The 14418-nt window shown below is 65.5% G+C and overlaps 1 protein-coding gene across 1 annotated transcript; it reads right to left on the reverse strand.

Annotated features, from left to right (window-relative positions):
• Positions 1 to 181: 181 nt before the first annotated feature.
• Positions 182 to 13901, reverse strand: DNMT3L (DNA methyltransferase 3 like). The gene is made up of 12 exons (XM_058296494.2): positions 13793 to 13901; positions 13373 to 13462; positions 13086 to 13130; positions 12380 to 12459; positions 12185 to 12297; positions 11076 to 11247; positions 10338 to 10425; positions 8212 to 8300; positions 6114 to 6189; positions 5556 to 5695; positions 1712 to 1797; positions 182 to 643 (listed from the first exon to the last, which is right to left on the reverse strand). The coding sequence occupies exons 1-12, from the start codon at positions 13899 to 13901 to the stop codon at positions 478 to 480; spliced, it is 1254 nt and encodes a 417-aa protein (XP_058152477.1). The 3' UTR covers positions 182 to 477.
• Between the last annotated feature and the right edge of the window lie 517 nt (positions 13902 to 14418).

Here is a 14418-nt window from a genome sequence, read left to right on the forward strand (position 1 = left end):
CATGAGCACGTGTGCGCTGGCTCTCAGCAGATCGCAGGGGTGGCCTGAGGTGCGGGGCCGACGTGCATGGCCAGCGCGGCCAGCGGCCGGCACTTACAGAATCCTCCTGCCCACCTTGCCCCCACACTCCCCGTGTCCCACGGAATCATGTGGAGGCTGGGCATGGACACAAAACGCCAGAAAAATAAGAAAATATTTTTTATTTTCAAAAAGAACACAAATATTTTTGGGCGGGACCACAGGGTTCTGATGTCAGGGGCTTGTTTGTAATCACAGAGAGCTCCGCGCCACCCCACAAACGGGCGTGATGGGGCGGGGTCCTGCACCCCACACCCAAATAAAAGATGGACCCACCCAACCACGAGAAACCGAAAGGCAAGCAGTAAACAACCCTCCGAAGAAGAAAAAGGGACAATGTAAGGAAAGTTGTCTTTGTTCTAGGAAGTCCTTTTTTTTTTCCAGAGTCTAATGACTCATTTATAAAGAGGAAGTGAGTTCTGATGAAAAATACTTAAAATATTCTCTCAGGGGGAGAAAGCAGTTCTTCACCAGCTTGGCTGGGCCCCGGGTGGGCAGTGCTGCCCTCTGCCTGTCCTGAGCCAGCAGCAACAGCTCGTCTTCAGAGGCCAGAGCCGAATCCTTGCTGCAGAGGAGACAAGGACCCCTGCACCCGATAGCTCCACCGCCCTGCAGCACGTGGGGGCAGCGCATGGGGGCGGGGGCGCCGTGCACGTGGGGCTGTGGCTGGAGCAGCCCCTCGAGCGTATTGGGGTCTCTAGGGCAGCGTCCGCGGAAGGTCAGATGCTCCTACTGTTGGTTTCCACGCAGCCATGGAACAGGGAACCTGGGGTCTGGGCACCCCCTCTCCTGGTTCCCCACGGGGTGCAGGGTGGTTCCCCTTTCCATGTGAAGAACAGGCTGTGGAAGCACGACTCCGGGAGCAGGTGACAGCCAGCGCAGGGCACCAATGAGAGGGAAGGGAGGTGGCCGAAGGGGGTGTGATGGGGAGTGGGAGCTGGGAGGGGAGGGGGAGCTGGGAAAAGGGAGCTGAGAGGGGAGAGGGAGCTGGGAGGGGAGGGGGAATGGGAGGGGGAGGGGAGGGGAGCTGGGAGGGGAGGGGAAACTGGGAGGGGAGGGGGAACTGGGATGGGGGAGCAGGGATGGGGAGCTGGGTGGGGGGGCAGCTGGGATGGGAGGGGGAGGACAGTGGGGCGGAGTGGGAGAGGAATGTTCTGGGCAGCAGAGTGTGTGTGAGTGTGCGTGAGTGGGGATGTGTGAAAGGGTGGGGTGTGAACGGGTGTGAGTCTAAGATTGAGCACTGTTGGAACGAGTGCTGTGTGAGCTGGTGGGTAAGAGTGCATGTGGCCTCGGTGTGCCAGCATGCGTGGGAGCGTGGATGAGTGTGCAAGCACGAGGGAGCCACGTGCGCGTGTGGGCCCGTGTGCAGGCACACATATTGGTGTGTGAGCATGAGAGCCGGGTGGTGCCCAGGGAAGGCCACCCGTGGCTGCTGGCTGCGTGTGGCCCGTGGCCAGGCCTGGGGCCCTCCTCAGGCCCCAGATGCGGGGACGGCCCCGGGCAAGCACCTCGGCTGGCCTGCGCAGGCAGCTGGGGGGTCCGAGGGGGAGGGGCATGCAGGGCTGGCGGGCTGCGACCCCTGCTTCCCCGGCCAGCGCGACGCTGGCGGATGGACGTGGTGTGGAGCCGGTACCTTCTCACGGCGGGAATGTTGCTCCACACGTGCACGGCGTCCTGCACCGCCCTGCCGCGCGCCTCCTGGATGGTCACGGGCTGCGTCTGCGGGTGGGACACACGGCGCTCAGCGGGCTCCTGCCCACGGCCAGAGGCGGCACCGGCCCCAGACTGGACTCGGGGGCGCCGGCCTGGCTCCCGCCCACCACCGCTCTGCTCAGAAGGCGCCTTGCGAGAAAGCAAGCCCCTCTGTCCCGCACAGCCATCTGTCCCTCACAGCCATCCGTCCTTCTGCACAGCCATTCATCCTTCTGCACAGCCATCCGACCTTCTGCACAGCCATTCATCCTTCTGCACAGCCATCCGTCCTTCTGCACAGCCATTCATCCTTCTGCACAGCCATCCGTCTTTCTGCACAGCTATCTGTCCTGCACAGCCATCCGTCCTTCTACACAGCCATCCGTCCTTCTGCACAGCCATCCGTCCTTCTGCACAGCCATCTGTCCCGCACAGCCATCCATCCTTCTGCACAGCCATCCATTCTTCTGCACAGCCATCCGTCCTTCTGCACAGCCATCTGTCCTTCTGCACAGCCATCTGTCCCGCACAGCCATCTGTCCTTCTGCACAGCCACCTGTCTGCACAGTCATCCGTCCTTCTGCACAGCCATCCATCCTTCTACACAGCCATCTGTCCGCACAGCCATCTGTCCTTCTGCACAGCCATCTGTCCCGCACAGCCATCCATCCTTCTGCACAGCCATCGTTCCTTCTGCACAGCCATCCCTCCTGCACAGCCATCTGTCCTTCTGCACAGCCATCTGTCCTGCACAGCCATCTGTCCTTCTGCACAGCCATCGTTCCTTCTGCACAGCCATCTGTCCTGCACAGCCATCTGTCCTGCACAGCCATCCGTCCTGCACAGCCATCTGTCCTTCTGCACAGCCATCCGTCCTGCACAGTCATCCGTCCTTCTGCACAGCCATCCATCCTTCTACATAGCCATCTGTCCGCACAGCCATCTGTCTTTCTGCACAGCCATCTGTCCCGCACAGCCATCCATCCTTCTGCACAGCCATCGTTCCTTCTGCACAGCCATCTGTCCTGCACAGCCATCCGTCCTGCACAGCCATCTGTCCTTCTGCACAGCCATCTGTCCTGCACAGCCATCTGTCCTTCTGCACCATGGCCGATGGACTTCCACTCCCCACGTTGACGTGCCCAGTGGCCCCACCCGCTGCCCGCTGGCCTTCGTCCCTGCGCCCCCCAAGGCTGATGAAGCCCTGGGCTTGGAGAGTGAGCCTGATGCTTTGTCCCGGGGAGGTAAGGGGCTCTGCCGGCAGGAAGAGGGGTTTCCTAAAGCGCCTGCACATCCTGTGCTCGTCAGGAGCTCTGTGGGCTCCTAGAACGCAAGGATCGCAGCCCCCCAGAAGCCCTGGAAGGGAAGGGGAGGACCCAGCAGGCAGCGGGGCAGGGGCCGCCCACCGCTGGAAGGAGCAGCCCGGGGGACAGAGCCGGGGGCTGGACTGTGCACGAGGCCGCCGGTCCCGTCCCCCAACCACGAGGCGGCCTGGTCCCGGGACTGCAGAGGAGGCACCCCCCCCCAGACCCCAGCTGGGAGGGAGAGGCAGGCCCCCAGCGGGGGTGAGGGCCCCTGGCGAGGGCACTTTCACTTTCTGCCCCCTTCTGAGTTGACCTGATGAATTTTGACCCTTCAAAGTGTGAGCAAAAGAATGAAGAGTGGGCCTTCTGCTGCCGGCCAAGTCTGCCAGAGCTGGTGCCCAGGTTTGGAAAGCGTGCTCCCTGTCACCCACGGCTACCTGCAAGTCAGTTTTAAACGGCGCAACTTGCAAACCCGTTCCTGACTGCTCTTCTGTGGCGTGATGTCAGTGCAGGAAAAAAACAGGTTTCCTAAGAAGGGGAAACACCCAGACTCAGGAGAGTGAAAGAAGCATCACGGCCCTGGGCTCAACTCCACAAAAACTATTTTTGAGGGAAGCGGATGTGGCTCAAGTGATAAGGCCTCCGCCTACCATATGGGAGGAGATCCCTGGGGCCTCCTGCTGAAAGAGAAGAAGAGGAACGCGTGCCCATGGGGTGAGCCAGTGCCTGTGCAGCAAGCTGAGTGCCCACGCGGTGGGCCAGTGCCCGTGCAAGTGAGTCATGCAGCAAGATGATGATGCAATGAAAGAGAGATGAAGGGGAGAGTCAAAGGGAAGCACAGCAGAGACCAGGAACTGAGGTGGTACAATTGACAGGGAACCTCTCTCCACATCAGAGGTCCCCCGGATCAAATCCTGGTGACTCCGTCCAACAGAACTCAGTAATAGAGTAAAAGGCCAACACACATGACAAAGTGGAGCTTTTTCCAGGAATGCAAGGATGGTTCATCATAGGAATTCTGTTTGTATATTATATCTTAGTAATAGACCAAAGAATTACTTGATTATCACCATAGATATTGGAAAGAACATTTGACAAAATCCAACAACCATTCCCAATAAAAATGCTCAAAAACTAAGAATCAATGAAACTTCCTTACGTATTAAACTACATCTTTCTCAGCCTAAAAGTCAGCATGCGTTTAGCTGGGAAACATTCCCATGACAAGAATAAGCTGGGAATGTCCTGTCAGGACTGTGATTGAACTTGGTGCTAGAGGTACCAGCCGGCCCGACTGGGCGAGAGAAAGGTGACCAAGGTATGAAGTTGGAAGAACAAAACCTCCGTTTGCAGACAATACGAGCAAATACGTAGAAAGTCTAATTGAACCAAGTGTAAACTGACTAATAATCCAATGAGGAAACAGGAAGAAAATCAATAAAAACCGGTAGTTCCCCATTTACCAGTTATAGCCAGGTAGACGATCAAATGGAGGATTCCACTCACCAGAGGAGAAAGAAAGAATAAATGCTTGGGAATAAAGTAAGCAATGTCACGGAGTTTTTGGCATGTCGTGTGGGCAAGACAAGCCGGGAGGACGGCCGGGCCTGGGAGGGGGGCCGGGAGGGCCTGACAGGCAGCTCAGGGCTATCTAGAAAGGGCCAGCACTGTCTCCTCTGGTACAGGAGGCCACTTCCAGAATTTCTCCTGCAGACACTCTCATGCAGGCCCTTCGTTGTAGTTTTGTTTGTAAGGGCAAAAGGTTAGAGAAGACCTGGCTAACCATCCAAATACATTTTGGTACGTCTGTACAAAAGAAAACTCTGCATAAAAGACACACAGACAAAACAAAGAACGAGAAAGGCGCGTTTTTGCAAGGCAAGGCTTTCTGAGGGAACGCGGAAATGAAAATAAGGCAGGTGCAAAACTCTGCTCGGGCTTGTTGGGACGGACGCGAAGTAAGCTCTGGAAGGAGAACTAAGACACCAAAAAAAAAAAGACAAAATAGGGGAAAGAGGTGGCTGGGGACAGGAGAAGCAAAGAGACCGTTTACCGTAAACTTTGAAAGATTTTTAAAAAGCTGAACCACATGGATGTGGGGAGATGGCCTGAAAGAGAGCTCCAGGGGCAGGGGCGCCCCAGGGGAGGGGGCGGGCCAGGACCTGGAGGGGAGCCTGAGCCAGGAGTGGAGGGTCCGCCAGGTCCAGAGGCCAGGGGAGGCGTGTGTACATGCACGTCAGTGTGAATATATTGTGAGTGCACACGTGAGTGCATGCATGCGTGTGTGTAAGCGTGTGCATGTGTGTGTGAGCGTGTGTGCACAGCATCAGTGGGGCGTGTCCCAAGGGCATGGGCTCTGCGCAGCGGGGTCCTGGCTGTTCCCGAGCAGCCCGCAGGCGCCCGGGGCCACCTGAGCCTGGGCTGCGGGGAGCACGTCCCCGCCGAGGGCCGGTGGCGCGGACGGCGCGGGGCAGGGCGCACCTCGAGGAAGCGTGCCGCCACGGCCAGGTCATCTGCGGTCAGCAGCAGGTGGTCAACGAACATCCAGAAGAAGGGTCGCCCGCTGCCCGGCGGGGGCCACGCGTACTGCCGGACGCGGTGGAACTGGAACAGGTACCACCCTGGGGGGCAGGCGGGGGTGCAGGGCGTGGCGGGAGGGGCACCCCTGCCCCCGTGCTCGCTGCCCCCCACCCCTGGCCTCGGGGCATAGGCCCCGGCACCCCACCCAGGAGCTTAGCGCAGGGCCCAGTGGTGGGGGGGCCGAGCTGCCACCCAGGAGCTCCCCTTCTGTGCACCGGGCGGGGACGGAGCGCCCTCAGGGGATGGGCGCGGCGTGCGCACTCCGACGGCTTCCCGGGGACACCGGTGCCAAAGCTCATCGGGCTGTGCCCCTGAACCAGGGCGGCTCGTCAAGGCTCGGGAGCCCTCGCGGAAAGTGGTTTCACGAGACACGGCTGAGCTGCGTCTCCTCCTCCCGGGGCAGGGGTAGGGGTGGAGCAGAAGGGGCTGAGTGCAGCACATTCCGGAAGCGGCTCTTACCGGGAGGGTGCTCACAGGTGTGGCCCAGGGGGGGCGTAGCGCCGTACAGGAGGTCGAAGGGGCCCCACTCCTCCACCTGCAAGACACGGCGCACCGGACGCCTCGTTGCAGCGCGAGGTCACGCCTGCTGCGGGGCAAGGATCGCTCCCGGCTGAGAGCGGGCGCTGGAGGCGCCTTGCGGCCACCACGTGATTCATGACGCCCCGCTTGGCTTGCAGGACCCCAACCCAGGAAACCCCAGCCCCTGGCAATGACAGAAGCCCCCGGCCCCTCGGGCCCCGTGCCAGCCAGTGGCGGGCAGGTGGAGCTGCGCAGCCACAGAGCCCTGGCCTCTTCCGGGGCCGAGCGAGGGGCGCCCGGACGGGTCACCTGGGAAGGGCCACCCCCACCCCAGGCACGCGGGCGCTGGGGACCATTCCTGGGCGCCAGGCACCGCCCTTCACAGGCCTCCCCTGGGGGCTGGCACGGAGCCCCCGAGTTCTGTGCGCAAGCGACGAGACGGGCTCCCCGTGCCACGCTGGACACTGGACGTGGCCGGCCCGCTGAAGACAGACGATTTCCGCACACGCGCGGCCGTCTGGCAAGGTCCCCCAATAGCTCGGGGGAGGGTGACCCCAAAAGCATGGGCATCACGCGGGAGCACGGAGCGCCGGCCGCTCTCCCAGGCCACCTGCGTTTCCAGGGACGCCGCCTCCTCGGTGGAAGCCAACGCGGTGCCCGAGCGCTGTGCGCCTGCCTCCCGGCAGCACCCCGCCTCACCCACCCCTGAGCCCTTCGCCAGCGCCCCCCCCTAACGAGCACCCCCGTGCCACCCTTCCCAAATGCCTCGTGGCCTTCGCTGCACCCACCGGAGCTCCGGCCGGCCTGGCTGAGCGGAGGAGGGCGTGGCAGGCGGTGCGGACAGAGGAAGGGCAGGGGCACACGGGAGGTGAGGGCGGGCCCCGCGCAGCCCTGCCCTGGTGCCTTACCGGATGCCCCAGCTCGCCCTGCGCAGGGAGGGGGCCAAGCCCACCTCTGGAGATCCTGACAATTCGTCACCCACCGCCCGTCATGGGGTGGGGTGGCCTCGGTGCCCTCCCGGTCCCAGAAACAGCATCCAGGCCGATGGGAGCCAGACCCAGAGGCCTCCAGAGCTCCCACGTGCTGCCCTCGAGGGGACGGCGCCCTGGGGTGACTGGGTCAAGCACCGGACAGAGGCCAGAAAGGGGGCTCTGGGGCCGGCAGGTGAGGTCCGAGGGGTGCGGGCGGCGTCCTCTCACCCAGACAGTTCTGGGCTTCGGGGCCCCCCGCGGAGGAGCCCAGCCTCGTCCAGGTGGGTGCAGCAGGGAGACCCGGCTCCACGCAGGCGCTGGTGGGGGCAGGCCCCCGGCCCCCTCCTCCCGCCCCCACCCTCCGGGCCTGCGCCCTGCAGCCCCCGGAGGCCCTGGGGTCCCTCCTCTCCAGGTTTCATCACTGCCGACCCTGGGAGCGGAGCCCTCACCCTCTCGCGGTCACACCCCATCGCAGCAGCGGCCCAGAACCCGAGTGGCGCAACGGGGCTGCGGGCCCGCTTCGGGCGCTTTCTCCGCTTTCAGGCGCTCGCGACGAGGCCGCCTGCAGGGCGTTGTGCACCTAGAGTCCAGCGCCGGGACATTCGGCGCGCCGCCCGGACAACGTCACTGAGCCCCGGCGATGGGAGAGTGGCGGGTTCGCGCCTCGGCAGGGGTGGGGCTGCGGTGCCCTCGCCGAGCAGCACCCCCCCTCCCCGCCATGGGCGGTGGAAACCGGCCACTCGGGCTTCAGGAGGACGGGCGAGGACGGACGCCGCCTGCTCTGGGCTGGGGCATGGGCCACGACAGGGCGACAGCTCTGCCAGCGGGAGGCACCGGCCCTGACCGCCCAGCCACGGCCCCTGGGGGCCCACCGCGGCACAGCACCCAGCCCAGCTCCCCGCGGCGTCCCCCGGCCCACGGCTGCGCCAGAGGAGGAGCAATTCCTGCAAGGGCGGGACGCCCCCGGGGCTCCCTGAGGCTCCCCCACCTCCCCGCCCCCGTCCTCTCGACAGGCCGCCGGCCCGCCCCGCCCCACCGGGCGTCCCAGCCCACCCAGCTGCGCTCACGTCTCGCCGCACGACGTCGGTGACGTCCTCCAGGTGCTTCAGCCGCCCGTGGCCCGAGCCGCTCTCCAGGAAGCCCAGGCTCGCCAGCTCTGCGGGGAGGAAGGCGGCGCAGGGGCTGGTGTCCACTCGCCTCCCGCGGGAGGAAGGCCCGGGGCTTGTCGGGAAACGCGCCCGCCACCGGCCAGCACCCGTCGCCCTTCAAAGACATGACAGGGACTGTCCAACAGCTGAACAGACGACACCAAATACCGAATAGGAAAACTGGCTGACTGGCTGCCAAACCAGGCCTGGCGCTCTGTGGGTCAGCCAACAGCCCGGTCCGTGGCCTCCACGCCAACGCCGCCCACCCGTGGCAGACATGGGCTGCAGGGACCCAGGAACTGGCCTTGCAGGAGGCCACCGTCGGGGGACAGACGAAACGCCCAGAGTGACAGCTGCACGACTGGCCGAGAGGAGCCTAGCTGCACGGCTAGACAGGCTGCTGCCTCCACCCCGTGCCTCAGTCTCCCCGACCGCGACATGGGGCGCTGCGGGTAACCCTGTGTCCCGTGTGGCGTCGTGCGCAGACGCCGTGAAGAACGCGCATCTCAGGGCTCCAGCGGAGCTGGCCAGGTGCGGGGGGGGCCCCCTGTCTCTGTCGGGCCCAGGTCCACGGCAGGCTCTGCAAGGCGCTGGCTGGGGTCAGCGCAGGCCCAGAGGCGGGCAGGACCCCTGGGTAAGCTGGAGCCTGGTGAGCTGGAGATGGGGGTGGAGGGGGGGGCGGCCTTGGGATGGTGGGGGGCCCTTGGGGGTTGTGGGGGACCCTGGAAGATTGGGGGTGCCCTGGGAGGTTGTGGGGGGCCCTAGGAGGGTAGAGGAGGCCATGGGAGGGCAGGGGGCCTTGGAAATGAAGGGAGACTCTAGGGAGATGGGGGACCCTGGGAAGTTTCAGGGGGCAGAGAGAGGTTGCAGGGGGGCCCTGGAAGATTGGGGGTGCCCTGGAGAATTGTGGGGGCCCCAAGGAGAATGCAGGGGTCCTGGGAGGACGGGGGGCATTGGATGGTGGCCAGGTGTGTGGTGGCATCCGGAGGGCTTCGGGTCACCTCGGCAGCTGTGGGCGCAGGGTCCGTCCCCTCGGTAGCTGCTTGTCCACTGCATCACCCTTGGGTCTTTCTGCTGGGGGTGGGCTCCGGAGACCCTGTGCCCTCCCTCCCCAGACGTGCCTCCACACGGGGCCACCTCGGCACTGGGCAGGGATGGCAGGTGATGGGAGCAGGGGCGGAAAGGCCTGGAAGCCGTGCTGGGCGCAGAGGGGGGGTGGGCCACCCATGGACTGGGGTCTCCGGGGCGGGGGTCGTGGCCTGAGCGAGGCCGAGGCTGACTGAGGCCGGAGAATGGGCTTCCCGCGTGGGCACCTGCAGTGGAGCCTGGACGCGGGGGGCCCGGCCCCTCACACTGTGTCCAGCGGGCTCCGGGATCAGCCATCTGTGCTCCCGCCTCGCCCAGGGCCTCTCCGCGCCCTCAGCCAAAGGGCGAGGTCAGGGCGTCCCGCGGGTGTGCGTGGACGCGAGAGCACCCGGGACGTGGCCCCAGCCCCCTCCCCTGGCCCGTGAACTCCGGCTCCCCTTCCAGGCGGGGGGCTGCAGCTCCCCCAGGTCGGGCCGCAGGCAGGCACAGGGGGCCATGCCTGGGGTCCGCCCAGTCCCCCCACTCCCCGCTGGAATGCCTGGTGCCTTGGGGTGTGGAGGCGAGAGGGGAGGATGCAGAGCCCAAGACCGAAGATGGGGGGCAGCCTGGGGCGCCAGGCGGCGGCAGCTGGCACGGGCTCCCGCCCCGTCAGTCACTCCATCCCGCCCGACCCAAGGCCCAGCCGTCCTGGGAGGCAGCCCGTGCCCCACCACGGCCGCGCACCCCCACAGGGACGCAGGGGCCGGTGGCCGGGTACGCCAGGGTGCGCCGCGCAGGGTGGACAGGCCCAGGCTTTGCAGATCCGCTTTCCCACGTCCCCACCGGCCCTGCACTCTCGGGGGTCCCCCCTGAGGCCGCCCCCCTGCCGCCCCCTCCTTCCTGGCCCCCTCTGCCCACGCGCCCTCCTGGAGCTCCCGCGGCCGTCTGGGGGGGGCGACGTGGGGCGCCCGTGGGCTCACCTTGCCCGATGGCCCCGAAGAGGGACAGCACGCGGATGGGCTCCCTTTTCCACGCAGGCACGGTCTTAAACACTTCAAGAGGACTTTCCTGTTGAGAGAGAGAAAGACGCTCAAATAAAAAAAAAAAGGAAAACACACTTGCCACCTGCCTGGCCCCAAGCCCACGAGAGACAGGTGCCCTTCTGGTGAAGCAGGGGCGCGTCCCCCCATGGCCGGCGCGTGCCCTGGGGACCTGCTGGCCCTCCTGGCTGCTGCCCCCGAGGCTGACCCCACCTCTCCCCAGGGCGGCCACCCCGTCCAGGCCACTGGCCGCAGCCACTTCCAACCCTGACTTGGCAAAGGAAAAGCAGAGGGAGAGAGGATTTTCCTGGTTTTAAAGGAAGGTTACACCATCCTAAGGGGAAATACTTGTTCTATAATCCTGAAATTAAGGCTTAGATCCAGAAATTCTAACCAGCCACAGCAGGGGACGCTCCTGAGTCCCTCCAGACAAGCGGCCACTCCAGGGGCCCAGCACTCGCCAGCGTCCCCCCCCCCCCCCAAGCTGGCCCTCCCACCCGCACGGCCGTCCTGCCCTGTCCTGTGATTGCTAAAGTCATTGCCACAGCACAGACCACGTGGTGGACTCCGCAGTCCCAAAGGGAACGAGAAGGCAGGAGCCTGAAAGCCTCGCGCTTGGCGTCCCGTGGCCCGCGGGCACCCCGCGCCCGCCGAGGGGAGCCCCCGGGCGCCGCTCACCGCCTCGCGGTCCTGGAAGGCCTTCAGCCGTGCGCGCCACTTCCTGCGCCTCTGCAGCAGCCCGTGGCTGGGGAAGGGCAGGCACAGGAAGCACAGCCAGTTGCTCATGGCGTGGACCTTGCCCGAGGTCCCCGGGCCCACCAGGGTGTCCACGCACTCGAAGCAGTAGCACCTGGAGGCAAACACAGCCGCGGCCTGGAGGCAGGGTCCTGCACGCACCCTGCGGCCCCCCCCCCCCCCCCCCGCTCGGGGCTCGTCTGACGCTGCCCGCCCACGAGGGGTCCGCGCGGTGGAACGCGGAAGGAGGGTCCGAGCGGCGGGAGCCACCGGCGGGGACGGCAAGGGGGCCTGCGGGCAGCGGCAGGTCTCGAAGGAGCCTCGACACCTCCTGCCTGCCCCCCAAACTCCGGAGCCTGAAGAGCCAGTTTAGGGGCTCGCAGCAAGACCAGAAGCCGGGGCGAGCCGGGGGCGGGGCGGCTGTCCGGCAGGGCCGAGGGGACAGGCAGGGCGCTGGGCGGAGGCCGGCTGCGGGGCGTGCCCTCTGCCCCTGGCTGAGCCCGGCGGCCTGCGCGTGGGCCCGTCACTGGCCCCCATCACCACGGAGGGAGCGGCCGCGCCTTGGCAGTGATAACACCAAAACCCCAAGCGCAGAGCTCCCGGCCCCCCACCTCCCGAATGCCAAGGCCCTGGACAGGACCTGACATGGAGCCCTGGGAGGAAACGAGCCTTTCGGGGAGAGGCACTCGTCCACACCCCGGGGTGAGGAGCTGAGAAAGATGGGCGCCCCGGACATGTGGGCCACGGCTCCTTCACCCCGCATCCCCCAGCCACCCAGTAACGGGGAGCTGATCTTGGGGCACCCCTTGATCTCGCCCAACTGCCCAGACATGGGGAGCTGAACTGGGGGCACCCCTTGATCTCCCCCAACCGCCCAGACATGGGGAGCTGATCTTGGGGCACCCCTTGATCTCCCCCAACTGCCCAGACATGGGAAGTGATCTCGGGGCACCCCTCAACCCCAAACTGCCCAGTCCCAGGGAGCTGACCTCGGGGCGCCCCTCCCGCAGCCACCCAGGCCTGGCAGCAGCCCCCCGGGCATCCCTCCTCACCGGGTGCAGTCGGGGCTCTCGCAGATGAGCAAAGTCTGCCCCGAGCAGCAGATGGAGCAGTAGGACTGGTACCCGTCCTCGTCGTACAGGAAGAGCGAGTCCAGGAACTTGTCCTTGGCAAAGAGCGAAGCCAGCTCGCCTCCGTCCTCTCAGCCCGGCTGCCTTGCCGCAGTCACGCCGCGCCGCCCCGCTCACCTTGCATGGCGCGCACATTCCCCCCTCGAACAGGGGGTGCTGTGTCCAGACCTGGAAGCTTCCGCAGCAGAGGCAGACGTCTGCAGGGCACAAAGGGGGGTGTGTGACAGAGGCAGGCGTCGCGGCGCACAAAGCAGGGTGTGTGTCACAGATGTAGGCATCGCGGCGCACAAAGCGCAGCGCGTGTGCTGTGACAACAGCAAAACACTTAAGGATGGATTGGACAAGAGAAACGCCAAATACGACAAAGCGACTGCTGGAAGAGAATGAAGATCTACATGAGCAGAGAGGCATCCCATGTTCATGGATAGGAAAACTTAAGATGCCTAAAGAGCTGCTCAAACTGTCCCTGAGATGCCTCGCAGAAACCCAGCGGGCTTTTTAGCAAAACTGACAAGTTGGTCCTAAAACCCACATGGAACCGCCAGGCTGGAATGTAGATTAGTGGCTGGCTAGGGTTCAAGGAGGGGGAGACCCCAGGGTGTGGAGTGGGGGGGGAACGGGGAATTCCTTTTTGGGATGATGAAAATGTTCCAAGATCAGATTGTGGTGATGACTGCACAACTCTGTAAAAAGAGTGAAAACACTGGTCTGTGCACTTGAAGTGAAGCCCCAGGGGTCCGGGGCGGGCGGAGGGGCCACACCTGTGTGCCCGTGGGGCGGCCACCTCCTTCCCCGCCCGCCAATGCCCCCGGCTGCCACTCGCCTTCTATGCTGTGCTGGTTGACCTTGACCTCATAGGCAATGCGCTCTGGAAAAGAAAATAAGAAACAGACCTTCCTCCTTCCTTGTGCTTCCCTATTTAAAGGTCGTGAGAACGAGCCTTCTAACTTGGTCTCCTAAAGACACGAGCCCCCCGGCCCCGTCGGCCCCCACCCCCTCTGCTTGTCTTGCTGAGGGCTCTGGGTGGGGGGCCGCCCCTGCTTGGGGGGTCTGAATGAACTGGCTATTCCAGGACTCAGGCAGGGGGGGTCTGGTCTGAGTGACCCGTACCTCTGCCAGGCCGGGGCGAAGGGGGCAGTGATGGCTCGCTGGAGCCCACCAAGATCACGTCCATGCTCCCCTCGTCTTCCGCGTCCAGGACTGGGGCCAGGCCGGGGGTCCAGAGGCCAGGACGGTGGCCACGGGGCGCACCATGGGGACGCCACGCGGGAGGGAGGGCGCATGCACACACAGAGGCAGGCCGTCGGCGGGCGCCCTGCCAGGTTCGGCCCACCCAGCCCCCACCCTGCCACCCCCCCCCGACCCTGGGACAAGGGGCCCCTTGGGAGCCCTATGGGTAAGGGGGTGCTGGGGGGGGAGGGAGGCCTCAGAGGCAGCCGGGGGCCTCTCGCTGCCCTGCTCCCCCTCCCGCAGTGCTGGGGAGCCCCCCAAAGACGGGGGAGGGTGCGGGAGAAGGGGACAGGGCCTCACGGATGGACGCCGGCAGCCCCCACGGCTTGCCGTCCACGCCGCTGGCTGTGTCAGGGTCCGAGCGCCCCAGGGCCTCGGGGCTCAGGGTCCGCGGAGGGGTCAGGGCCATGGGGCCGAGGGCGGGCTGCCCAGGAGCTGGGGAGCAGGATGGGCCGAGCAGACCAGGGGCCCCGCGGTGGGTGTCCGGAGCAGGTCCAGGTGCGGCGTGCGGGGGCGGGGCGGGAGGGGCACTCGGCGAGGGGGCGGGGGGCGCTCATCGTGGGCGGGGGCTCTGCGGGGGCGTACAGTGCGGGGCGGGGAGGCGCGGAGGCGCGGAGGCGGCGCGCGGCGGGGGAGCGAGGGGCTCTGCGGGGCGCACGGTGCGAGCGAGGTGCGGCGGCGGGCGGGGTTAGGGAGCTCGCGGGGAGGCTGGGGGCGCTTAGGGCCGCCCGGAGGTGAGGGTGGAGGAAGAGGGGGCGGGGGAGGCACTCACGGTGGGGGGGGGGGAGGGCAGAAGGTCACGGGGGGCGGGGTGGGATGTGGAATGGGGAGAGGGAGCTGAGCGGGGTGGAAGTGCAGTGGGGAGGCGCGCTCTCGTGGGGGGAGCTGGGGCTCTCGTGGGGGGGTGGGAGCGTCGGAGCTTGTCG

Source organism: Dasypus novemcinctus, chromosome 4 (assembly GCF_030445035.2).
Source record: "Dasypus novemcinctus isolate mDasNov1 chromosome 4, mDasNov1.1.hap2, whole genome shotgun sequence".
NCBI classification, from domain to species: Eukaryota; Metazoa; Chordata; class Mammalia; order Cingulata; family Dasypodidae; genus Dasypus; species Dasypus novemcinctus.

Coding starts and splice junctions, on each gene's coding strand:
- DNMT3L (XM_058296494.2), bottom strand. CDS start 13,901: ATGGCCCTGACCCCTCCGCGGACCCTGAGCCCCGAGGCCCTGGGGCGC. Junction 13,131..13,372: donor TTCGCCCCGGCCTGGCAGAG/GTACGGGTCACT, acceptor TTTCTTTTCCAG/AGCGCATTGCCTATGAGGTC. Junction 8,301..10,337: donor CTTCGGGGCCATCGGGCAAG/GTGAGCCCACGG, acceptor TCCTCCCCGCAG/AGCTGGCGAGCCTGGGCTTC.